Here is a 26,337-nt window from a genome sequence, read left to right on the forward strand (position 1 = left end):
GCGTCACGTTTTACAGGAGGCAATGCTGTCTAGAGGTGGGAGCAAAGGACTGGTTATGAGGAGACTGGTTTTCTCCACCCTTCTGGCTCTGCCACTGATGTGCAGCAGGAACTTGCTCAAGTCACTAATCTCATTGGCTCAGTTTCCCCCAACTCACTGCTTTGAGCCCCTCAGCAGAACAATATCAGGGACTAAGTCATTAAAAGCAGCTGTGTTGTTCAATAGACTTGGCATCCCTCTTAAGACTGCCCTTAATTGGAGAATGTGAAAATCCTGGTGCAACTTAGCAAAACCTCAGGGCTGCCTGGCTTCAAACAACCCACTCTGCTAGGTGAGGCTGTCTGGAGGGCACAGTGCTGTCTAGCCCCTCCTAAGCCAGGCAGCTCCCTATCTTGCCAGCCTGGATTTCATCTGCTTTGAGCTTCCCATGTGGCGCGAAGCAGAATCTGTCTCCTTGTATTTTTAGTGCTGCCTTGTGGAGGGAATGATGACAAATGCCTCAGAGGAAGAAAGTTTCCAGTGAGGCGCTCCCAAACCAAATTACTGTTAGAAAAGACAACACACACCAAAGTCGTTTAGGGCAGATCACTGAAATAGCTCTTCTATATTTTCCTTTTTGTATCGCAGTGCCATCCAGGGAAACAGCAGCTACTTGTGTTACATGCCAGAAACCATTTCCCTAACATGTTGACAAATCTGGGAGGATGAAATACCTCACTGAAGTGTTGAAAAGCCCAAAATGGGATGACGGAATCGACATGCAATATTCAGCGCGCCTTTCTTTGCTGCACGCGTGCTCCTTTGATGTGCTCTCATTGGGGAGCAGTAGCTAGTCTGGTCTGACTAATACAGCTTTTTTCTGGCAGCGATGGTTTAATTTTGCATGCTGAAGTCTTGCTGATGTATAAAACAGCAGAATAATAAAGGGACAGGCCTGCTTTGAACGGCTGGAAGCAAGAGAGGAAAATGAATCCCCTTCTTGCAACAGGGATTTTTGTCCAATGGTCCAATGGTGTGCATGAACAAATGTGTGCATTTGTTCATGCACACATTTGTTCAGTGTGCATGAACAAATGGTAAGGGTGTGCTTTTCCTACAAGCCCCCCTGGTAGGATCTGTGTGTGTAGGGGTTGGGTGGGGTAGCAGGCTCCTGCCAGCAGTACAGCATACTGTATTTTGTACAGCATACAGCATTTAGATGTGATGCTAGTAGAGTAAAAGCAAACCTATCTCTGCATCATTTCTTCTAGTGCTCCCGACCACAGGAGACTTTCTGCATATGCTTTATCATTGGGAAGCAATGAAGCACCTCTAGAAGAGCAGTATCCCTGAGTCCTGGCTCTCACTCCAAGTGGTTCATGGGTTTTGCTTAAAAATTGTGCATGGTGTGTATGTGTGTGTGTGCGTGCGCGCATGTGCTTTTTTTTGCTGCTACACTACTCTACTGTTTCTAAGGAACAAAACAGTTTAACTCCCTCCTGCCCGAGCAGACGCCACTGTGGCAGCCCTTTTGTTTAATTGCAAACACCATTTCTAGCAGATGGCCCCAAAAAACCTCAAGCAGGTACCTTGAATCATAGCGACTGCACCTGATTAATGCAAATGCAAACTGTTTATGAGCTGAACAGCAGTCGTCTCACCTGTGCAGTGCAGTTCCTGAGGGAAAGCAGAAATGGAGCAGCTAGACTGCAAAAACTGCACCCTCTTCTTTGTGATGGTCCACAGAGCTTAGCCAAAGACAGGAGGAGAGAGGCTGAACAGCCAATATTGTCTTTTAAAGAGAATCCTACTGCCTCCTAGAAGTAGGGGAAGCACACTGCCCCAGCCGCTCCTGCACCTCTCCCTGCCAACCACCCTCCCAAGCAAAGTAAGGGAACATCACTCCCTGAAGAGGGAATCAGGCCAGCCCACCTGATGGTTTCTTGGCCAGAAAAGATATTAAAACAAGCAGGCACGTGGATGGGTGGGCAAGAAGCCAATGGGACTATGGCCTGAAAGGACAGAGTAGGCCGTAAGAAAAGGGTGCAGGAAGGCTAAAGGACGCTGAAAGCACCGAAGAGAGATGCTCAAAGACTGGAAACCAGGGAACAAGGTGGAGCCAATGGCCCACTGAAGGAAGCCCAACACATGGCTCAGGATAGGATATGCCAAAGGAGGGTTGAGGGTCCAGGTCCTAAGAGAAGCCAAGGTGGGAATGATCAGGTAAAACGGAGCAGGGGATTATTCAGGCATAGAGAAATGGAGTGGGGAATCTGAACTGGGTCTAGTTTTCTAGCCAGAAAGTGGCACTTGGAGAGGGATGAAGCAATGCAGAAAAGGCCTCAGCAGTGGCAGCACCAGACTGCCCTGCCCCGCAGCCCCCCTGGAAGGAGGCACTGTCATCTGGGGGTAGGGACCGAATAAATCGGACTGCTGGTGTTCAAATCCCTTCTGGCTGGCTCTACTGTGAGTGTGGTGTGCAATTGCTATACTTAATTCATGGCAAGCAGCAGGGCTACCCTCAGTGGTGAGTAAATGAAAAATGTAATACTAATTTTGGTCATTAAAACCCTGTCACCTGGGCCCAGTGGCAAGGTGAATACATTTCTCCATTGGCGAGCAGGGAGATGGGAGCTCTGGACAATGTAGCTGGACAGCAACTGGCACGCTACACTTAGCCTGGTGCTGGAGACCGCTCTCTCGCTCAAAGACCAGGGGCGGGGGTCACTTGTGACAGCAGCTGTGGCACGAAGTCTGTGATAGCGCACAAAATGCCAACGAGACATCCCGCTTTGACGATATTTTTCACTAGAGAGATGCCATGAGATGTAACAAAGCAGCCTAAGTGAAGTGCAGCCTTCTACTCTTGCAGGAAAGACCATACCAGGCTTATTTTAAAGCTGGAAGCAAAGGGTGCTGGAAAAGACTTAGCGGAGGGCTCTGGAAAGGGAGGGTGATGGTGGTGTACCTGGACCTGCCCTACCGTTGCCGCAAACACGATGAGATTCTTGGATCTGGAATCAGATGAGGTGGGGATGTGGATGTATTGGAAAGGATGCCTGAGAAGAAGGTGAGGAAAACAGCAATCAAAAAAGGGATTTATAGGTAACACAGCAGAGGGTGTCTCAAGGAAGGGCAGAAGCCCAGACGAGAACCGCCGAAGGGCTCAGGGAGTCTCTCCTGGGCACAAAGAGATCTGAAGGGTCTCACTCCAGATGTTACCGTGTAATGGGCAGTATGTCTACACTGCTGGTTAACTTCTCATTTATTTCCGATTTAAGGCACTCCCTCGTTAGACTCAAGGCCCTCCTCTCACCTCTCCAAAAAGACGCCAGCTCTTAGTTTTCACTCATTTTTTGACTGGAAACATAAAGGAGAAATCCGTCCGGTGCAAAGAACTCGGAAAGCCCGCAGCAGGTCACAATGTTTTTGATACTACAGGCTCCTATTTGAAATATCTGGGTTTATCTGGGAATTGTCTACATGCCCGCTCACCTAACCGTGCTAACAAGGAGCAGCACCCCTAAAAGGATCTTGCTGGCTGAGACTCCTGGTCTATACTAATACTTAGCAATTATTAAAGCAGGACCCAGCCCAGTCACGCACATACTCTGCTAATGCATCTTGATCGCAAATAGCTCACAACCTGTTTACAGTCTTGGTGCAACGCACGCAGACGCATTAGCTTTTTAGCATTGATAGGAAGCGCCTGAAAGAAATTCAAACCTCGGCCTTGACTCCTCTTTCATAGCGGCGTAGATCTTCCATGTCTTCCTCCGCCAGTTTGTTCAGTTCGGTCAAGATAACATCTAAAGCCTGAAACACACAGAGGGAATCCCAGGTGTCCTATGAAAGAAATACTGGCACAAAGCTGATTTGGAAGAAGGAAGGGACTTTATGGGGGGGGTTAAGTAATACATTTTATCAAGCAATGCTAAACAAAGGAGATCGGATGTGCTGTACAGAGAAGGTCTGTAATGATCAGAGATAAGAGACAAACTATAGGTGTAATTCCAGATATTACCAGAAGCAGCCTTTACCTCTTAAGTAATTTAAGACAAAGCAATATCCCCTCAGATTAGAGACAGCGACAGTCTAGCGAAGCTGAAACCTTTGGGCACAGAAAATCTGCCAATTGTTAGGATTTTTGCGCTGGAGCCGTTGAATGAAAAATTGCTAATCTATTGCCATCTAGTGGTTGCTTTCCAATATAACCATTTGTCTTTTTTTTTGTTGGTTTTTTTGGTTTTTCCAGGCTCATGCCTTTCATCCTGAAGGGACTTAAATTACACGTGGCCCCTCGGCCGTAAAATACCATCTGATCTACAGGCCTCCCCGCAGGTGCTGGCAGCGGTGGCCCAAAGGTGGGAAAGAGATGCCCCCAGCCATGCCCCTAGCATCTGAAGGGTTAAAAAGAACTTGGAGTATTTAATACTGACCTATTTTAATATGGAAGGGAGTGCGGGCCATGATTAGCAGAAAACATGTAATCATCACAAGTGCCGCTCTAAATAATCCCTTGCTGTTACATCCGACCCTTCTGCCTTAATTAGCCATGCAGCTACCCTGCTTCTGCCAGAGCACGTGGGGGGATTTTTTTTTTCTTTTCTTGGATTCCTCTCCCTGCTGTACAGGGACAAGAGAGCAAAAATTATCAACGGCTAAAAATACGAGCCTACTTACCACCTCTGTAAAAGCTTTCCGATGGAAATCTCCCAGGGGAACGTTTTCCAAGGTAGTTTGCTGCACCTCCTGAATGCTTAAAAACTGCCTGATGAGAATATCAAACATCCAGCCTTGGAGGGAAAAAGAAGTCAGGTAAGATGTTTGAGAAGCCAGGCAGAGAAATCCCTCCTCCACCCCGCCAACCCACCCCTTTCTCTTCCCCCCTGGAAAATTGGCAGCGGTGTTATTTTTAGTTTGGTATACACTTAACTGTGTAGGGGCAGCACCTGGCACGAGGGATGGCAGCGAGCCTGGCACAGAACAGCCCTGCTGGGGGCAAGGATTGGTTCAGGTGGATGAGATGTGAGAGTAAATGCAGCATAGCATACAACCAAAGTTTATGGCTCCCCTGCTGTAGGGCACAGCGTGTCTTCCCACTTAAGTTTCTCAAGACCTCTGCACACAGTTTGGTTGTGAGCATGCCCATGATGAGAAGAACCACAGTCAACAGAGGCTGCTTCAGCTTCTGAAAAAGCTGTCCTGCCTTATGCTGCATTGCACTTGTATGTCTCCATTTGGGTCTTTAGGGTCTGTTAGGTTTCCCCTGAAACCCCGGTGACTCTAATCCAGCAGCTAGACTGAGCCCTTCAACTGGGACCTCGCCAGCACATGTTTTATGTACTGCACTGTGCTGCTACAGGGGTAATGCAAAATGATGTTACACAGAGGGGAAACTGGAGGCATATTACAAAGTATATGATGCTTGTGTTTTGCCTTAGTCATCAGCATGGGGACAAGATCGCAAAAGGCATGGCTCCCATATGCGTCCTCTGCACTCCGATTTGCATTGTAGTGATCTTCCACATACAGCCTCTTTCTCCCCAATGGCTCTATGGGAAGTATAGTCACATGGACTAAACACAAGCAAAAACCAAGAGTGTCAGCCTTAACAAAGATTGCAGATTCCCCCTGGTATAGTACAACAGCTGAAGTATGAGGAGGCATCATCTCCAGTGGCCAGAACTGAGGGTTTTACATCCTGTTCCTTGCTCTCCGCATGCCCTGCTGGGTGGCTGTGGGCAAGTCACTGCTATAAATAATCTACTCACTGACCTCTTCCTCCATTAAAGCATATTTAAAGAAGCAGAAAAGGCACCGGTCCAGCTCTGTTTCCTAAGATTGCTGATACTACTATAAGCTTTTCATCTCAGAGTGCTTTAAAGAAGAAGTCCAGTGTCATTATTTCATTATTTATGCTTGAGGAAACTGAGGCGCAGTGCTTTGCCCATGGCCTGGCAGCAGAGCTCAGATCTTATGGCTGGGGCAGGGAACTGCCCACAAGGGTATGTTGCTTCCCTTTTGAGGCAGACAGTTCTTGCCTATTCCCAGGTCCATTGCCGGGGGGTTGAGGAGGACGGTCTATATTTGGAAACTACACAAGTGCAATGGCTACTGTTGAATGCTTGTGTGTGTGCACACTCTCACTGGCGAACACTAACCCCAGGCCCTCGAGCATTTGCAAAATGTCCCGTGGATGGAAAGCATTAAGCAAGCACGGAGCAGGGGGTTTGTTCAGGACTTGCAGGGTTTGTTCAGGAGTTAGTTGCAGCAAGGTTGGGGGATTTTTTTCCATCCCCGCTGCGGTTCAGTACTCACTTGCCAAAACCACGCTTGAGTGCTCCTTCCCCGAAAACCCTGGGTCCTGCATACTAATCGTTCCTATCAAGTGCTCCAGAAGAAATATGTCAATAAGCTGTTTACTCGCAAATGCTGTAACCTGTGCAAGAAAGAAGAGACGCTCTAATTACATTTCAGAAGGAACAGAAATTCTTCTCTGGCGGCTGCTTGTAACTTTTTGTGCTGCTCAAACAGAGAAATCTGCCCCTTCTTCCTGTTGAGCTCCCTTGCTAGTCAACAAAAAACAGGTCATACAGTGTTGCCTTGGTCCAAAACGGCTTCCAAGAGCTTGCAAAAGTGTTAGGCTGGCTGGGTTTTTCTCTCATCCTCTCTCGCACTCCCTTTCTCACATGCACACATGTAGTAGTGCAACGTTTCAAATGCTAGCAATGGAGTAATCCCACTTTGAGACCCATTTTCCTTATGGATATCAAAGAGATACTAAGTTATATGCTGGTAGGGGGATTGCTGGTAGTAGCTATCAGCTGGTAGCTACCACGCTGGTAGGGGGATTGCTTGACAATGGGATTGCTATCCCTGTCATGTGCCACCTGGCGGTTGCCCCAGAGAGGAGGACATTTCCAGAGGCATGTTAAAAGATACCGCAGTCAAATGCTGGGCTCCGTCGTGTGTTCTCCGGCTTGTTAGAGGCTGCAGCAGAACTTTGCATCCCTACCTTGGAGACCTGAAATGCAAAGATAAGACAGAGGTTGCTGCAACCAGAGCTAAAGCAACCCCTTTAAAGACAAGTTGGACACCACTTGGATGGCAATGGCCCCAAGTCATTCTGCTTACTGATCCTTTGGATCTCGAGCATATATGTGGGGCAGCAGGGAGTGCAGACTGGAATTAGAGGCTTCATGCAGAGGTCCCTGAGGGAAGAGAAGCTGGGACGCTGGCCTGTGTAATGCAGAGGGGGATCAGGCACTTTTGTAGCTGAAGAAAACAATCTCTGTGAATTGATGGATGCTGAAGGGATGGTGCTTGGACGAGCCCCCGATGTGAACCCGCTGTGCCCTGTGCAGCTCCAGTTCTATCTGATGACATTTGCTAAAGGGAACCAGAGCTTTGCTCACCAAAAACCTCCTTCCACTCTCCCAAGAGGCAGCCTGAGCTGAGTGCACTTTACTAGCCAAAAAAACACACTGGTTATACTCATCAAAGACAGGAGGGATGGTAATATTTCACTAGCATCAACCGTTTAGCTCACAAGCTAGAGCCCCTTCCAGGTGGTAAAGGCTTTGGTTTATCTTCAGGTGTAAAAGCTGTGCCGCATATAGGAAGCCAGTCTGAGCACTGAGATTTTGGCCTCTAGGAGACGGGGCAGTGTAGAAAATTTGGCTGGCAGAAATCCTGTCCTGTCTATCCTTCCCTGCAGCGGCAAACCCTCCTGCCCTTGTGCCTCACACACAGCCTGCTCTCAGCTGCTAGCTCTGGGGCAGGCAGACCAGGATCCACGGGAGGCTGAAGAAAGAGAGCAACATGTTGGGATGAAAGGACTGAAGTGGGATTCAGGAAATGCAGCCTTAGTTCTCGATGCTGTCACAGACCCGCTGTGATGCCAAAGCCAAGTCTCTTATAGCCCCCAAGCCTCAGTTCCTCATCTGTGAAATGGGGTTAGCAAGCCTTTCCTTCCCCACATGCTGTGTGTCCTGCCTACTAAATCTCTAAGACCATCAGGGCTTGTACAGCTGCTAGCACAATAGGCTTGTCATCTCATTTGGGGGCCTGTGAGCATGCAACGAATGTCTCCAACTGCTTCAGAGGAGAGGAGAGGAAAGGTAGGAGCAACAGGAGGGCCAGTGCACTGAAAGGCAGATCACTGGGAGGACTCCTGGGTCCTGCTGGGCTAAGCACAAGGAGGCCTGTTCTTACTGTTCACTGGGCTAATTCAGAAAAGGATTTTTTTTGCCTCTTTCCAGAAAAAGCCTCTCCTCCCCCCTGTGCTGAGCCCTTTCTGTAGAAGCTGCCATTCAAATTAATATTAATTGTCATTAATAAATCTAATACAGCTGCCTTTAATCTCCCTGCATGCAATAAGGGGGTGTTTGTTCCACTCTACTTGCTGCACGGAGCAAGCCCCATCGCGCTGCCACTGCAGTTTGTTCGAAGCTCTTTGAAATTCGCCTCACTCCCGAGGCACATCATTCCTCCCAGACCTCGTCCTTCAAGTTCTAATTACCTGGAAAGAGCGATTCCTATTATTGCCGAGTACAATGCAGGCACCTATCTACGTGCATTTGCATATCAGACGGGGATGCATGAACCTCCTTTCTCTGACGGTGTAATCTCCGCAAACAAGCATCCTGTGTGTGTGTCAGCAAGAGCTACATGAAAGCAGAGTGTGGGTTTTTATTCTTATAAATCTAATCCATTACAATACACGCCGAGATGCATGTTGTATGACAGGATGTAATCTCTCCATTGCTTGCGACTTCTACTGATTCTGCACGTTGGGCCCTAATTCCTGCATTTTGCATCCGGCCAAAATGCCTTTCCACCTCCTCCAAGTTACTTCTGTTTCTAATGTGGATTTTAAATCACTGCAAGGAAGATCAAATTCTGTCTCTACCTGAGGCCCCATCAGGAAAGCGATGAGGTACCAGTAAAAAACTCACTTGTTTGGCAAGGGAAGCATGTGTGTGTTAGGTTAGGTTCAGGCAGCAGAAACTCAGGATCAGCTGGGAATCTGTCAGCATTGTGCATGGTGCTGCACACACACAGACTTAGCTCCCCACAACTTGCACATCTAAATAGACACAGGGGGGAAGAGCACAAGCAGTGAGCAATGTGCTGGTGGCAAAAGCTGTGTTTTGGTGGGCCAGGAGGATTAGCTGGAGGAGGAAGAAAAAAAACCATGGGAGCAGAGGGGACATTAATGGCAAGGAAAAGGGATGAAAGAAGGGTGAAGTGAGGTGAAGTGAAGAGTCTGAGAGGGAGAAAAAGGGTAGGAGCATAATCTGACATCTTGATAGCCTTAAGTCATTTTAGTTGCTAATAGGCCACAACTTGGCCATTACAGATCTGTGCAGACTGGGCCACCTCCACCCTTGTGATAGGGGAGTTGCATCCAAAGTGGGTTTGAGTCAGTGCCCTTCCCAGTTAGTTGGTGTCCAGAGTCCCCACCGATTCAGAAAAGGAGGAAACCTTTCCAGCACCCGGCCAGGCCAATAGAAAATGAATCAGACTGATGTAAAACTGGGAGAAAACGCTTTGAATGTCAACTTGCTAACATCTTCTTCCACACTGAGAACCCGTGTTTAGCTAGCCATGAAACAAGCACAGTGAGGCTGAAACGCTCTGCCTCAAATGCGGTTTCCACGGGCAGACCCTGACCATGGCTGATGTGACAAACTCCATCCCAGGACTTGAAAAATAAAAGAGCAGAAGGGAACAGGGCTAGGAGATCTCGGGTCTATTCTTGGCTCTGCCGCTGCTTCGCTGCGTGACCTAGGGCGATTCCCAAGCTGTGCCACCATATCCCAAGCTGTGCCTCTTATCTAACGGAGAGTGTGCGCTCCCCAAGGCGCTCTCCCACTCCCTGCCTGTCCCGATGTCACTTGGATGCATAGCTGAATTACATGGGAGCTGAAGTTGCCAGGCACCCTTGAAAATCATACCTTAGCTTCAGGCACTCGCACGTGAAACTGCTGGGGCAGGAATATTTATAGATAAATACTACAGCCAAAGAAACAGTACAATAATTAGGGTGACTCCAGCTGCCTTAAGGGAGAGTTTTCAAGCCAGGTTAAGCCGATACGTCTTAGTGATCAAGCCACTGTACTTTTAATTTCAGATCTACATATAGTCTTGATAGCAACCTCTTTTTTTCTGTCTGGCTGCCCAGCTAAAAGTGTACCCTCCTCCTCCCCACCCTCTTACCCCCGCCCTCTGCCATCTGACTAGGCTCTTATGTGTTTAAGACATCAAGCTTGGCCTTGGCTTTTCAATTGACTCAGGTGGTGATTGTCAAGACTGATGACCCGTGGGGATTTTTCCACCAGGACACTGGAATCAGGTGGTGACTAACTGTTATGACTGATGGACCAGGTGGGTTTCTCACCAGGCTATTGGAATTAATTTCTTACGTGAAATTAATAACCCATGCTGCCACACATACTTTGAGAGTACCTGGTGTTGCTGCAGTTTAATCAGCTTGGCATCATATTCACCAAGGACTGAGTGAGCTAAAGCTGTGGCGTCCTCCACAATGACATGTGAAATGATCCCTTCGAGAATATCCTCACAGTCCATCTCTTGCACAGTCTCTCGAGGCTGAGCCAACACAGAAGGAAACATCAGCTTTACCTTAGTAAGAAAAAGGGCTGTCTAAGTTATTGCAGCTATCGGACAAAAACAAACCTTAGCCCAGATTGACAGTAACTGAAATCCATTATCATCCAAATGGCTATCTGACAGCCTTAGTGACGTGAGTTATTGGGTCTAAGTCCAATTATGAATGTCCTGATGTCTGCATGACAAAAGACACCATCACAAACAGCACTCATTGGCAGACCTGGCAAAAGAGGTGAAGGTCTGAATGGACCCCATTGCAGCTTGAGAGGCAGTCTCTATATAGTTTCATAGTTGGTAGGGTTGGAAGGGACCTGAGCAGATCATCAAGTCCGACCCCCTGCCGTGGCAGGAAAGGATGCTGGGGTCAAACGACCCCTGGCTAGGTGATTATCTAGCCTCCTTCTGAAGACCCCCAGGGTAGGGGCAAGCACCACTTCCCTTGGAAGCTGGGTCCAGATCCTGGCCACCCTGACTGTGAAGTAGCGCCTCCTGATGTCTAGTCTGAATCTACCCTTGGTCAAATTATGGCTGTTGTTCCTTGTTACCCCTGGTAGTGCTCGGGGGAACAGGGACTCTCCCATTGCCTGCTGGTCCCCCTTGGCCAGTTTGGAGCTGGCCACCAGACCCCCCCTCAGCCTTCTCTTGTGAAGGCTGAACAGGTTCAGGTCCCGTAGCCTCTCCTCGTAGGGCCTGCCCTGCTGTCCCCGGATCACGCAGGTGGCCTCCTCTGGACCCTCTCCACGCTGTCCACATCCCACCTGAAGCGCGGCGCGCAGAACTGGATGCAGTACTCCAACTGCGGCCTGACCAGTGCCGCATAGAGGGGGAGGATCACCTCCCTGGACCTGCTCGAGATGCATCTGTGGACGCATGACAAGGTGCGGTTGGCCTTCCTGACCGTGTCCCCACACTGTCGGCCCATGTTCATTTTGGCATCAATAATGACTCCAAGATCCTTTTCTGCCTCTGCTCTGACAAGGGAGTTCCCCACCCTGTAGGTGTGCTGCTGGTTCTTCCCCCCAGGTGCAGCACCTTGCACTTGTCAGTGTTGAACCCCATCCCGTTCTCATCCGCCCACCCCTGTAACCTGTCTAGATCTAGTTGCAGCCTGTCCCTCTCTTCCAGTGTGCCCACTTCTCCCCACATCTTAGTGTCATCCGTGAATTTGAACAAGGTGCTTTTCACCCCCATGTCCAAGTTGCTGATGAAGATGTTGAACAGTGCGGGCCCGAGGACTGAGCCCTGGGGGACCCCACTGCCCACGTCCCTCCAGGTCAAAAATGCCCTGTCCACCACCACTCTTTGGGTGCAGCCCTCCAGCCAATTTGCAACCCATTTGACTGTGTAGGCATCTACACCACAGTCGCCTAATTTTTTATGAGAATAAGGTGAGAGACAGTGTGGAAGGTCTTCCTAAAGTCCAGAAAGGCTATGTCCACCGCGACACCTGCGTCTAAGGATTTTGTGACCTGGTCGTAGAAGGCCACGAGGTGGGTCTGACAGGCCCTGCCCCTAATAAACCCGTGTTGGTTGCCCCTAAGCATAACCTCCCCTGCTCACCCCTCGTAGATGTGCTCCTGGAAAATTTTCTCCAAGAGCTTCCCCAGGACCGAAGTTAGACTAACAGGCTTATAGTTTCCTGGGTCCTCTTTCCTCCCTTTTTTTGAAAATGGGGACCACATTGGCCCTTTTCCAGACCTGAGGCACACTGGTAAGGGATTCTCCTCTGTCACTGCTGCATTTTCATTCACAGTTCTGCGGATGCTCAAGATGAACTTCACTCTCCAGGGCTGGAAGAAGCAGAACTGATACCAGCTCCAAATTCAGGATCCCATAATTTGTACACACTCACACACACAAACATATGTATGCACGTATGTATGTGTGTGTGTGTGTGTGTGTGTAATATATATTACCCCAGCCACACACTGAAGCACTGCGGTGATTGAGTTAAATAACTCAAGTACAAAAAATAACACACACACACACACACACACATCTTGTTGTGTGTGTATATGAGAGAGAGAGGTGTGTGTGTGCATTTTACTCATTAATGCATGCCCCATGATCTGTATCTACACACCATGATACATGCACATCAACACATCCTGGCGCATACATATAAATATACACGTGGGTGTGTATGAGAGACATCCTTTTACTCACTAATGGTGACAAGATCGTCTGAACCACCTCTGTCACGATGTCATCCATGCTGTCAAAAATGGCAGCCCTTCCTAAATAGTCATCAACGAAATCCTTCACGGCACTTCTGAAGACATCAGAGGACAAATCTCGGAGAACCTCCATCAACAACTCATCCAGTAACACGTTGGGAAGATAGCTTGTGGCTGAGCTGGATTCTCTGAAGTGAGCCCTGGGAGAAAAGTGAAAAGCAAAAGGTTTGTCTTTCCGTACCGGCTGGATTGAATGGTTGCTGTTCAAAGGTGCTTGTTTGCTAATTCAAACAAGATGATTAAACTGCAGTGTTTAATGCTGAAGACAAGGTCAGGAAGCTATGGCTCTTGGTTTTTGCTCCTGGCTCTGCCATTTACTCGTATGACCCCAGTGACCCTCTTTCCTGACCCTGTTTGGTCTCCATGTCCTTGGTCTTGATCCTCTCTGCTCAAACTTGCCAACAAGAAGCAATTGTTCCAAGGAGTTTTAAGGACCTTTGTGAAATGGTACCTTGCCCACTAAGACCCAACAGACTCGTCTCCCACCAAAGCCACAAAATAGCCGCCAGACATTATTTCAGCTGAATCAGAGTTGAGCCCTTGACACAAGTGATGCGCTGTCCTGGGGGCTGCACAGCGCTGTCGACATTATGGCTATGCCCTCATCCTAAGAAGAAACAAAACTGCTCCTGGCCTCTGCAAATCAAGGCTGCAGTGTAAATGCAATTCATGGTGGGACTGGCCAGTCGCAGTCTCTCTCAGCACCATCCTTCTGAAACCTTAGTGGGTAATTCTACATTATAGGAGTACCACTTCAGTCTAAAATGTACTCTCTGGCATCAGGAAGGGGTATGGAAAAGGAAAAATGGAACAATAAGAATATCTAATTCCTGGTAACACTTTTTTCATCTGTACTGCCCCAAGCACTTTGTAAAATGGGGATAAAAACTTCTATATCAACGGGGAAACTCAGGAACTGAGGGACATCATAGGCCCAAGGTCACTCACTCGGCTGCTTGCAGGGGCAGAAACAGAATTTCCCAGTCCACTGCCTTAGTGACAATGCCTACAGCTTTCGCCCACCCCAACCATCCCCAGGAGCAGGCACGCAAAAAGTCTATCTGCTGAAGAAAATGCCATCTATCGCCACTAATCCTAACAGTTCAGCTGGTCAATGCCCCCTGCAAATTGTAGCATCAGTTCTCTTTCTTTGTAAATATTTACTCTAATTCTCAAAGCAAGCTAATAACTTGATTGTAATAACTTACTTAGATTGTTCTTCCTTTGATGGTTTCCCATTGCTGGACTCCAGTGGTTGTTGCCTCTGATCCTACAAAATGGAATAGTACTTCAAAACAATTCTGGCATGCACAGAAAACCCACCAGGGACAAAGCACAGGAACAGTCTAACCACCCCTCCTTCGATGAAAAACTGTGGTCTAATGAACATATAATCAGCCATTAGCAAGCCCCACGTTTGCTGTAATCCCGCCGTTGCTGAACTAGCCGTGGAATCCACAGTGGACCAGAAACTCAAAACCGCCTCCCACAGCCACCCACAAAACAAAATCCCAGCTGGTTTTGCATGAAGCAAGCCCATCGTGGGATCTCTTTGATATTTTATTAATGATTTTTTATGCTGAATGCAAAAGCTCCAGCATAAAGCCAAAGGAGCCTCAGGGAATTCAGGGCGGTTGGATCCGACAGGGAGCAAGTGAGAGAGGCACTGCTGTCTTGCACCTTTATGAATGTTGTGACAGCCTCTATAAGTGCATCCAGCTTCTCCAGCAGAAACCTGGAGATAAATGGGTTGGTGCACTTCCAAGTGTATGGGCAAAGAAATACCGGCTTGTTCCTAAAAGGGAGAAGGGGAGGTTGCAGGTGAGGATTCAGGCATCTTTTTACTCCGGTACTAACTATTTCCCTGAGTGAGATAGGTCTGGATCACCACCCCCTGCTCAATTATTGGGGAAGGCAATTGCCACAGATGTTGCATCTGGAAGGCACCTTCCCTGCATCGCCATGACTGGGGTGCTTCCAGGGGACAGGCACTCACCTAGAGCATCCCCCAGCCATGGCTCATGTACGTGCTACATCCTCAGACCTGTCTGCCTGAGCCTTCACTGCTGAATAAAACATCTCTTGGGCTCCTCTCATGCTGACAGCCATCATAAAAGGAGACACCAGCACTTCCAAGGAGACAGAGAAGCTCTTACAATATTGCAACAAGTCCACAGTCGCCATCCTGCAGCCCAAAGGGGTGGTATTAGGGTGAGAACCTGGATCAAGGTCCTTAGGCTCGTGTAGGTGTTACATCCTCAGCTCCACGGGGAGCCCTCCCTGGTCACCATCAGTGTCGACTCGTTGAAAAACCATGTTGTCTGAACTTCCAAGCCAATATCCAGCTCCATAACCCCCTCCCACAAGAGGAATGGGCTGAGGGAGGCTTTGGACAAGAGACAATGCAATGTGCTTTTTGTATCAATTCCTCCCAGGATTTGAAAGGGAAACCTGTGGCGGCGTGGCTGCCCCTCTTCTAGCCTCTCCTCATGCATGTATCTCATACTCAGGGCTCTGTGCTGCATGCAGAAGCCATGGCAATGAAGGGCAAGAAGCCCTGAGAAGGGACCCAGTGGTCTACCAGACTTGAACTCACTCCCTCTAACTTCCCCCATGCGCTCTGGTTACTTCTAGCTATGCCGAATGCTTGCGAATTAAATGCCTGGGCTCGGTGTGTGCAGAGCTCCTGCACTGAAAGTCAAGGGCCTGGCTTTGCATTCGGGACAACCTACACCCCTGTAACCACCTGGCTTAGCATTCAGCCAAAATGTAAATAGACGTGTCCACTAGAGAGAGCTATTTTTCAACCTGTCTTGAGCATCTTGTTCCCGAAAACCAAGTTAAGCCTGAGCCACTATTTCCGTTATGAACCCATTTTCAAGGTAACCAAGCCATTTTAATTTACTCTAGGCCACAGCTAAAATTGCTGCCTCGTCGGCTCACTGAACACAGATCACTTATCATGCCAAAGGACGCGCCGACATTCCCAGCGTGGCTGCCAGTGAATCTTAACGTGTAAATTAGGGCCGCTCCTCAAACACTGAACTTAAAACCTCGTTACTTTGAAATGACCTGTCTGTCTGAGCCTTCGCTGCTGAATAAAACATCACTTGGGCTCCCCTCATGCTGACAGCCGTCATAATAGGAGACACCAGCACTTCCAAGGAGACAGAGAAGCTCTTACAATATTGCAATAAGTCTGCAGTCCCCATCCTGCAGCCTATATGGGTGGTATTAGGGGGAGAACCTGGATCAATGTCCTTAGGAAGCATAGTCCCCTGCTGGCTGTGCTGAAGGAGACTCTCCAGGAACTACAGTATAGGGTAGTGGACATACACTTGTGCAGTGCTTGTCTCACGCTGTAGAAGGTATTGATGTATACATCTTGATGGCAATATAGCATTATAGGCTTGACGGTGAGGGTAGAGGCTGATGTTCTTTGGTCTGCATAATAGATGAGGTCAGACTAGACGATCGTAATGATACCTTATGGCCTTCTCATCCCTAAAAATAGCATGTCTCCACGCTAACCAACACTAACCCAACCCAGGAGAAATATTACCACTGCCTGCTTTTACCTTATACAGCCTAGATCTGTCGTTCAGTTTGGGGGACTGGGGTTGGGGAAGGGGACAGATTAATGGCATGGTTCTGTTTAGGATAAAAACTATAGAAACTCAGTGAACACTTTTCATTAACAATATGTACAAGAGTGTTTTTTCCCCCACTTTTGGAAAAAAACGAATAAACTTTTTCCTTCATCCTTGTGCCACCTCTGCTGTCTGGTTCAGCTGGACTGATGTGTCTAATTTTAATGGAGCAAGACAAGGGATGTGCAAAAGAGCAAACCTCATTAATCGAGACGATGAGGCAGTAACAAAATAAGTCTGGGGTGTTCTCGATTGGGTAATCACATGAGGACAGTGATTCTGGAGTTGCACACGTGTCTTCGCTTCACACAAAGGAAGGAAATAAGCCGGGCAGATTCATTTGGCTTCAAAGGCATGTGGTCCTGATGACCGTTAAGAACATGGTTTCTGCTAATATAATCACAACCTTCCAGTTTCAGAAGCCAAGGAGGAATTTGGCTGGCATAGGGGATGGTTGGCATCATAATTTACTGATGACAAAGTTAGGTCACAGGGGGTGCATCTACACGTTGCCCTACAGTGACATGGTTACTGCGCCATGTTTTAGTACTTCCTTTTGGTGCAGTAACTGCCCACACTGCACTGTACGCATGGGCACATGGTTATTTTTAGCAGCTACTTCGCCGTAGCGGTGTGCTATAATGGGGGAGCGCACCACTATAGTGAAGTAGGTGCTGGACACGTGTAGGCGCTGTAGAGCGTCACTACAGCAATGTAGCGTCACATGTCGACGCACCCAGATTGAAGGAGGCTGAACTAGTCAGAAGAAAATACTTTGTTTGATAAGGATAAAGATCCTCCACCCCCTGGCAGCCCAGGAGAAGTTCCCGGCTATGGAGAAAGCCAAGGCAAGGATCCTCTGGGTTGGAGCAATGAATAAAAAGAACATCTTGTCCTTCTAAGCTCGGCAAAAACAACCCAGTTAGATCAGCAAGCTCCAAAACTGAGCCCTGAATTGATAAGGGACTGTTTCCTTTGTTGGGTTTTAACTTGCTCACCTTGAGAGCTACCTCTGGCTCTTGCAAGTGGTGAAAATCCAGAATTAAGATTGGGTTTTTTTTAAGCTCCTTTATTAGCAAGTTATCCAGATCCTCCATACTGGCCTCTTTGCTGCCATCACCAGGAAGCTTCCTAGAAGCATTTCTATTCAGATTCACAATGAAGCCCTAACCACGGCTGATCCCAGTGAGCTGCTAAACTCACTGCTGTTTCAGTCCACTGGACAGCAGCCCCTTATCCACTTTACCACCTATATGCACCCCTGCAATTACAGCTCCCTGTGTGTCTACACCTGCTGCTTTACAGCTCATCTATTGCCACAGGAGTTTGGAAGAACAGTGACAGCTTCAGGAGAAATTCATTAAAAAGCACCTGGATGCGGCCTGGATTCTAGCGAGGAAGACTTGTGCTGAGCTCATCTCAGCTCCCTGCCTCATTCATTGACCCAAAGCAGGTGGGGATGAGGCTAGATGCAGAAAAAAACCCCCAATCTCAAGATGAAACGTGGTCTTCTTTGACCACATCAATTCAGGCTCTCATGCTCTCTCCTGCCACTGCTTGGTTTGTGCGATGGAGCATGGGAAGCAGAAAGGTGCAACATGAAACGACATGAATTCCTAGCCAAATCTCCTCACCTGGCCGAGACAGCTTGGGTGAAGTGCGTCTTCAAACTGTACCACACCTCTTTCATGGGACACGGCTTCTCTTCCCTGAATCTCTTCTTTTCTGTTGAGTATTTCAAAAGTGGGGGTTGTAACATTTTGTTCTTTTGCATAGGAAATTGGGGTGAAGAGCAGGGCGGAGGGGGAACAAACATCCAGAAAACGACACTCCGCATTAATAACTGAAGTCAACTCTTCCCTCCAAAGATTACAAACCCCAGCCACAGACTGAAGCACTTTGGTGATCAAGTTAAATAACTCAAGCACAAAAAATGCTGCTCACCCAAGCCTTGTGCAGTGTAGATGCTGCTCAACTCTATTCTTAATGGAAAAAGATATTCTTTATTAAATTTTATCCCCACCCCCAAGAGGAAATAACTATCCAAGCTCTTACTTCAAATGAGGGTGGGGAAATTTCAGTCCCAAAGTGGAGTTAGGTGTTCAACACATTTGACAGTCATGGGAGAACAGCATCTAAATACCCTTTCTGTCTTGAAAATAGTCCCTTTCTACCTATATGTGGCTATTTCCACCTGCTCTGGCTGCCCCGACATGTTTCTGTAGAAATCAAATATTTCTCTGCGTTTGTAACCTGTAAAGAGCAAAGCCAACCACCAGCCAGAGGCATGGATGCAGTGAGATGGGACAGCAACACTTACGTTTCAGACTTCAGGGTGGAGAAATCAGAGCTCTTATTAAAGACATGATAACTATGCTCAAAGCGTGACTCTCCTTAAAACAACAGAGGCCGTCAATACAAGATAGCTGCAGACAGATGTGACTGTGAATATTGCAGGGAGTCTATCAAGGGGGTGTACTTTGCAATTCTTTATGCAAAAACTCCGAGGGACAATGAGGTGATGATGAAACAGATACCGGTGCCTGCAGACAATAGGCTGCTGCTGTGTTTCTGCTAACTGAAGGGGCAAATGCAATAAATGCTAGAGAACTAGAGGGTGTTTATGATGGCTATAAAGTGTGGGATATTGGGTTTACAGCCTTCTTTTTGCCTGAAGCAGAAGCCAGTCTTTACCAATGATTTTTGTCTGGTGTTTCAGGTCTACTATGCAGATCTTCTTGCCCCCCTGTGGGACTCTCTAGACAGTCAAATCTCTAGGACAATTATGACATCATAAAAACCTGCAAGGACTAGCGCACAAGAACATTTTTAACTGCCGCTTCCAACTTGCTTTCTTAATCTGTAATATCTATTTAAGCCAAATGGCAGGTGAACCTGGAAGGAAAGGTCTTTATAAATATTCACCATCCTCTTTCCTTTCAGTTCTTTGTTCCTCCAAGGAGATCTGCATGAGAACCTGACTTTATTTTTAAGTGAAAACATTGCAAAATGATATTTCTGCAAGGAGAAAGGAATTTGTAAACCCATACCTCTGTCTGAAAGAAGCAAAATGACATCTACCCTGGAAGGTGACTTTCTGAGAAGGAGCTGCTTGGGGAAATGAGGTGGTGGAATTGTTGCAGCAGTGAGATTTTGTTTCAAGAAGCATCCCAGGGTCAATTTACTACCTCCCCTGCACGGATCAAAGCATGAGATGTAAGAAACAGATGCTAGCATGGGGTAGGTATGAGAAGAAAAAGATGAAACATTGAGAATATAACTGGCCCAGATGGGGCAATGACATCCGCACGGTCCTTCTTTCTTATTGTTATTCCCAGTTTTGCAGAAAGGAAACAAGTGCTTTCTTATTTTGACGATGATGTTGGAAATAAATCTACTGTCAAGTATATGGCAGCCAAAAAGAAGTGAGTCTTTGCATTTCCCGATCCCTTTTCCTGCTGAGTTTCAGAAAGCAAATTCTAGCACTTGCTGATTTAAATACCTCTGTACTCAAGGGAGCTCATAAATAGAGAGGAACGGGATTTGACACCCCTTTCTAACTGGAACAATAACATGCATAGGAACTCCAGTCCTAAACCAGGGTCCTGTACAGGCAGGGAACAAAAAGACAATCCCTAAAGCCAAAAAAGCTTAAAATGGAAGTGTCAAGGAAGAGAGAACAGGTGGATACAACCAAACGGCCAGGGGAGCACAAGAAACTAAGTGTATGGGTCAAAATGGATCAGGAAAACATTATGGGTCAACATGATGAGCAGCCACCTAGACACACCAGCTACCTAATGGTTGTCAGATTTTTGTAACGATTGCAATCAAGAGGTGCTTCTTTCCCCAACTCCAGCTCCACAGGAGCATTTAGAGAAGATGTTGTGCATCCTACCTCAGAAAGCAGCGTGAGGAACAGGCCTTCTTCTTGCTCCTTTGCTGTTCAGCATAAGTTTTCAGACCGGCATCCCTCGCTTCCATGCTGCCAACCACCGAGGCCAGACGGCGGGTGCGGATGATTAACACTGCCCAAGACAAAAATGATCACAATGTTGGGGAGCGGACTTTGGTACACAGTGGGTTAATACAGCAACACAGCATTCAGCTCGTTAGTCAGGTCATTCAGTCCTACGTTTACTCACCCACCTCTTGAAAGACAGAGAGAGATTCCTTCTTGCAAGAGATGTTAGTATTTGTAGGGCACTCAGTCCTTTTTTGAAGGACCCTCATCTCTTCCTGGTGCTCCCAATGGCCCCCCCATAATTCAGCGGGGAGAAGAACCCCTTGTGAAACTAAGGCTGGCTAAGATCAAAATAAGCCACCTCTGCCCTGCAGATTGCTGCTCCTCTTATAAATAAGAAAACAAATATAGCTGTTTTTCAGCATAGCCCCAAGGCTTCTCAGTGAGGTCTCCTTGGGATCGGGCAGTAGCAGGGATAAGCCGGCTTGTACCAACCAGCTATCAACAGAGACTTCTTGAAAACAGATTCAGAACAGAGCTCAACACTTTTCAGATCTGTGCTCCATTCGATTCTGGCCCCACACAGTGTTTGACGGATGACTTTTGCCTTTTGTCTTTGTGGGAAGGAGAGGAGAGAAACTGGAGGGGTGCATTAGAGGGTGTTGCTAGCCCAAGGAGATGGATAGGAATCCACTGAAAACAGAAGGTCTGGATGACCCTCTGAGCAGTATTGTCGCCACCTCAATTTGCAGAACAGGGCTGGATATGTCAAGAAAAGAAATCCTTCTTCTGATATCGCTGGTCATACCATCAGAAGAATCTCTCAGGAGCAATATTTTAGCACTTTTGCATCAGCTTGATGTTCACAGGCTGCTGTAGACACCAAAGGAGAATGAATAGCTGGAGTGAATCTTCTGCAAACCATTGATTCTAAGGTTCAAGTCTCAGTTTAGAAACTCAGGTTCGGAGGGTTTATTATCGTGTCCTATTTACTGTGTGGTAGATTATTCACAGAAGCACATTTATGAAGGCCATTTCATCACAAGGTCTTTTTTTTTTTTAAACTATTAAAATAAAATAGGAGTAAAGTTGTACTGTGCTCCAATGCAACCATCTCAGTCTGATACCACACATGACTCTTTAGGCTAAGGATTTACCTGTTTGGGCTACTGATTAGCCTATCTTAGAACAACTGAAAACTTTATTTGCATCTCAGATGCTTTCAATGTAGCTTGACTCTTTCCACCCGGTCCCAAAATAAGTTTTATCCTTGAATTTTGTGCTTTCACGATTCAGCAGTATTGGCATCTACAGCTAGGCCCTAGCTACTGCTTCTGTCATATCATTCAGATATATTCTGTGAATGTAGAGCGCTGGATGAGTGGATCCTACGCTCAGAGGAGAGGGACAGCATAAACCAGACCGTGTCCTGGTCTTATAATTTAAGCAGACACAGGCAACCTACTGCACACTTTTTACTAATAGTCTGAACTGTAAGGAAAGAAAGAGTTACAGATCCATCATCAGCACTTTGTACTGTTAGGACAAGCTTCAAGCAAGTATTCTGGTGAATTGAGCAAAAACCGATGATAAATGTTTAGCTACGTTGTTCCCTTATATACAATCAGACTCTACGTTGTTCCCTTATGTACAATCAGGCTCTACGTTGTTCCTTTATATACAATCGGGCACTACCTACAGCACTTAATACAAGATACCCAATATGTGCATACCTTGGTTTGAAGGTTTAGGATCTTTATACTACCTAGCAGTAGGGATTTAAGAATAAAATAATCTGGAATATTAAACTACAAGATAACTACTCTGGTTCAAATGAGACAAAAATGGATGAGAGTGGCTCAAGGTCGCATAATACTGTAGGAGTGGATCTGAGAACAGAAGCCGGGAGTCCTGATGGTTGATGCTGTCTAACCACTAGACCAGGGGTGGGCCAGATCTAGACCAGAGGTGGGCCAGATCCAGCCCACCAAGGGATTTTATCTGGCCGCAGCAGGTCCCTCGGCCTTGCTCAGCCCAGGTGGTGAGGGGCAGACTGGGCCACAGCACCAGCAGCTGGTCGTGGGTGTGCAGGGGGGCTGGGGCAGCATGGCAGCCAGACTCACTTCCCAGCAGCCCCCACAGCCGCGGCTCCTTCAAGCTGCCGCTGCCAGTCTCCACCACTGCTGCCAGACACGGCCCTGGCCATGCTACCCAGCCCATCCGCCCCACACCCACTGTTGGGGTCACTGGACGGAGTGGGTTGGTGGGGAGCAGCCCAGACCCACACAGGCAGGGTGCACTTGGCCAGGCGGATGGGATAGGGCTGCAGGCGGACGGGGAGCAGTGTCCAGGTGTGGGGCTGGGGCTGGGGTCAGGATCACGGGGAAGTGACAGTGCGGGGCCGAGGGCAAAGCCACGATCCACTGCCCGCACGTCCCCGTAATGGGCACGGGCGTGCGAGGAGCAGATTGCAGCCCTGCACTGTTATGGCCCCGCCATCCTGTCCCCAGCCCCGCCAGCCCATCCTGCTCCCACTCTGCCTGGCCGAGAGTGGAGCACAGGCACTTAGCAGGGTCAGCACTGCTCCCACCCCGGGCCTGCAACAGCACAGTAAAACTCCCTGTCTCCCCATAACATCTTCAGCTTTTACAGCATTTTCATTCAAGGACTTTGAAGTGCTTCACAGAGATGGGTAAATATTATTCTTACTGTGTGGAGAGAAAAGCAAAGGTAAAGCAAGGTTAGTGACTGCCAAATGAAGAACATAATCCAGGTATCTTGCTTCACCCATCAGACCACCGGGTCTCCAAATTGCCAGAGTCTGCACTGCAGCAAAACACCAAGGGCTACAAATTGTCTTGTGTGAAATGATAGTGTCAAAGACCTTGATTAAGGAAAAAGCAGAAGAATGATACAGTATATTAGAGCGATACGCACCGTTTGTTGAAAATGGTCTGAGCCTCGCTGCAATCACTTCTCTTTATCTGAACAGCTTTGAAAATGGTGCTTCTCATTCCCAGCGTCTCTCGAAACCACTTTGTGGGAGGCGTGCAAACTGGAAGCCGTTGTTGTTTGTGCCTGCGTGGGTTGCTACACAGGATGTTTGCCAGCACTAAGGAGTGATAGTGCAGCTTGTTGTTGAGGACTGTTTGGTGTTGGTGAGGCTTGGAGACAGCCAGTATATTTTTCAGTCATTTTCTAGGTACTGTGCGATGTCCCTCGTGCCTTTTTAGGGAAACCGGTCAAGATTAAAATCTCTATGCTTTTCAGGGTTCAGTCGTTATTGTGTTCCTTCAGTTTAGTGTAAGTTCACTGAAATCACTGTAGTTGTCTAAACGATGTCCTATGCTTTGGCACCCAATGATTAGTGGCCTGGGGGGTGGGTTTGCGAGGGTTTTTGGTTGGTTGGTTTGTTTCAGAAGTGCTGAGCATCCACAACCTTGGATGTCTCCAAACTCGGTACCTCTGAAAAATCAGCCAGTTATTTAGCTGCCAAACTATGATATAAGAAAGCATGGTCCAGTAGACAAAACCTTGAAGTGTGTGAGTCAAGAGATTAAAGACATGTCTCGGCTGTACACCCAGCTTTCCCGTGGAAGGATGGTCTGCTCACATGCACCGTACCTGGAAATGCTGCTCCTGCTACCTGCAGCCCGTCTCTGGATTTACAGCGCTTAGAGCAATGGGGGCTTGATCACAGTGAGCTTCTAGGTATTGCAGGGACCCTTTTAAGTTGGAAACCTCTGGCTGTTTTTAAACACTACTCGCACCATCTTTGTCTTTGACGTTACACGGATGGATTCGTTTCACTTTCCATTTATAGGTGTTTTCGCCCTTTTTAAAGGAGGAAAGGAAAATGGGTAAGAGAGCAAAGAAAACAACGTCATCAAATAAAAAAGCGAGGACACGATCAACAGGAAACAGCAACACGATCCCAAATCTGGTTAAAAAAAACCCCCAAAAGCAAGCAATGTAAGCTCTAAACCCTTACAGACCTTGAGGCTCCCTCTTCCATTTTCCTTATTTTTACTATACTAGCAACATTGCTTGCGGTGACACATTATGGGATGACATTGTTTTAACAGCTCCAGCAACAATCTTTACCCCTTCCGTACTACACTGTATTTCATGTCTCGGCTTAATAAAACAAGGAAGTCATGTACAGCGAAACTACTCAAGTCTGGTGACAGCAGAATATATAATATTGCTTTATGACAGCTACAAAGGACTTTTCTTTGTATTTAATAAAGGCTAGATTTTCCAAGAATTAACAGAACATTACAGCGCAGGAAGAGTAATGCTCGGTATCTGCTGTCAGTGAATTATATGCAGATTTGCTAGGCATGGACTTCAAAGCTCACAGACTGTGTTTGTTTGTGAACGGCTCTGAAGACGTCAGCAAGGTAGCTGGCCGTCTGATGAAATGAGCTCTTGCTCATGCAAGCTTATACATCTTTGATTCAGTTAGTCCATAAGGTGCACCTCTCTACCTGCCTTCTGTCTGATGTTAGTGTTTCAGTCCTTGCTAAGTGATCCTTAGCATCACCAGTTTCACATATGACCGAGCATTTCAAAGCTACTGACCAAAAAGTAGACCTGCCCACAAGTGTTTCCAAGCCTGTGAAGCTTTCCCCTAAAGATGCTTTGGAACGGCCTTTTCTGTTACTGTATATTCATGGCTTGTGTTTGCTCCGACACGGCGAATTTAGGCTTTTTGGGGGTTGGGTCCTGTTTCCTTTGAAGCTAATGGTAAAACTCCCGTTTGCTTGTACTGGGGTAGGTTTAGAGGTTTCTTACTGTAATGTTATATGCTGTTGTGGGTTATCTAGAATATATTTGTGTGCTGGGGAAGGACAGGAAGATACAGGGGTTAGAAAGAAACTTCTGCTGCAAGCAGGTTACCTGAGAAGTGTCTGCTTGGTAGATCGGCACAGCTTTAAGGATTGGATATTGGCCATCATCAGAGATGGAACGGCTCTCCGGTTTGGTTTGCTATGGCCATTTTTGAGTTTCCAACAAGCCGTCTTGTATGATACTTAATATGTTGCACACTTGCAAGCTTAGGGACCCACAAAACATTATGCACAATGAGCGCTGACTGGAGACAGGCTGTAACGGGAGCTTTCTGCCTGAACACTTTGTGACTTATTTTGGGAAAGGGGTAAGGGCTGCTCACCATTCAGATGAGTGCTGAGTGGGTGGTACAGAGAGCACAGGTTATCTGTCGTGGGTTTTTAGACAGTGCCCATCTCCATCAGACCTAAGTGCTCTCCAGATCGGGTTGCGTTTTTACTTCTTTTGGACAGACCTGTTCACCCTCCCCCCCTGCAAAGGTGCGATTAAAACACAAAACACCTGGCATTCAGAGATACACGTGTGTTCAAACACTTGCAGACAGCGTGAATTGCCCTGCTCCTGATCCCACCCGGTGCAGTATCTTATTTGGCAGGTGTATAATAAACACCAACCGAACAAGGAGGATGTGACGGATATCCATCAAGTGACGCAGGCCCAAATAAAAAATAAAACCCCACAAATCCCTGTGTAAAAAGGGAGGTTTGCTGCCTGTTCCCCGGCCAAAAAGAGAGGCCTGTTTCCACAAAGCAGGACTACCCCAGGCAAGGGTGGATCTGCAGCACTACAGATGCACCCTCCGCTTTTAAACATTAGGGAGGGCAGGAGTCAAAGCAACTCTTTTCTATGGGATGGATTTTGGTGGTAGCTGTGTTGGTCCGAGACACAAAGAAATGCAAAAATCTAGAAAGCTTGGTTCAGACAGGACACCTTTTATCAGACCGACAGAAATTGCAATATATGTATATATAGAGAGAGAGCGCGCGCGAGCGCTGGATGAGCGGATCCTACGCTC

General features: G+C 47.4%; 1 protein-coding gene across 1 annotated transcript; it reads right to left on the bottom strand.

Moving 5' to 3' along the window:
- Window positions 1–4: 4 nt before the first annotated feature.
- LOC106721997 lies at window positions 5–23,488 on the bottom strand. The gene is made up of 11 exons (XM_025199997.1): window positions 23,406–23,488; window positions 20,403–20,532; window positions 18,139–18,229; window positions 14,063–14,124; window positions 12,784–12,994; window positions 10,453–10,629; window positions 6,301–6,421; window positions 4,663–4,775; window positions 3,706–3,795; window positions 2,963–3,038; window positions 5–29 (listed from the first exon to the last, which is right to left on the bottom strand). Exons 2-10 carry the CDS (start codon window positions 20,486–20,488, stop codon window positions 3,000–3,002), a joined length of 990 nt encoding a protein of 329 aa, XP_025055782.1. The 5' UTR covers window positions 20,489–20,532; window positions 23,406–23,488; the 3' UTR covers window positions 5–29; window positions 2,963–2,999.
- Between the last annotated feature and the right edge of the window lie 2,849 nt (window positions 23,489–26,337).

Source organism: Alligator sinensis, unplaced genomic scaffold (assembly GCF_000455745.1).
Source record: "Alligator sinensis unplaced genomic scaffold, ASM45574v1 scaffold278_1, whole genome shotgun sequence".
Lineage (NCBI taxonomy): Eukaryota > Metazoa > Chordata > Crocodylia > Alligatoridae > Alligator > Alligator sinensis.

What these genes read in the sequence shown, in the direction of transcription:
- LOC106721997 (XM_025199997.1), bottom strand. Translation starts at nt 20,488, where the DNA reads ATGGAAGCGAGGGATGCCGGTCTGAAAACTTATGCTGAACAGCAAAGG. An exon ending in ACCCAAGCTGTCTCGGCCAG is followed by an intron (nt 14,125 to 18,138) that starts GTGAGGAGATTT and finishes TCCATTTTGTAG; the next exon opens with GATCAGAGGCAACAACCACT. An exon ending in TCAAAGGAAGAACAATCTAA is followed by an intron (nt 12,995 to 14,062) that starts GTAAGTTATTAC and finishes CTTTTCTCCCAG; the next exon opens with GGCTCACTTCAGAGAATCCA.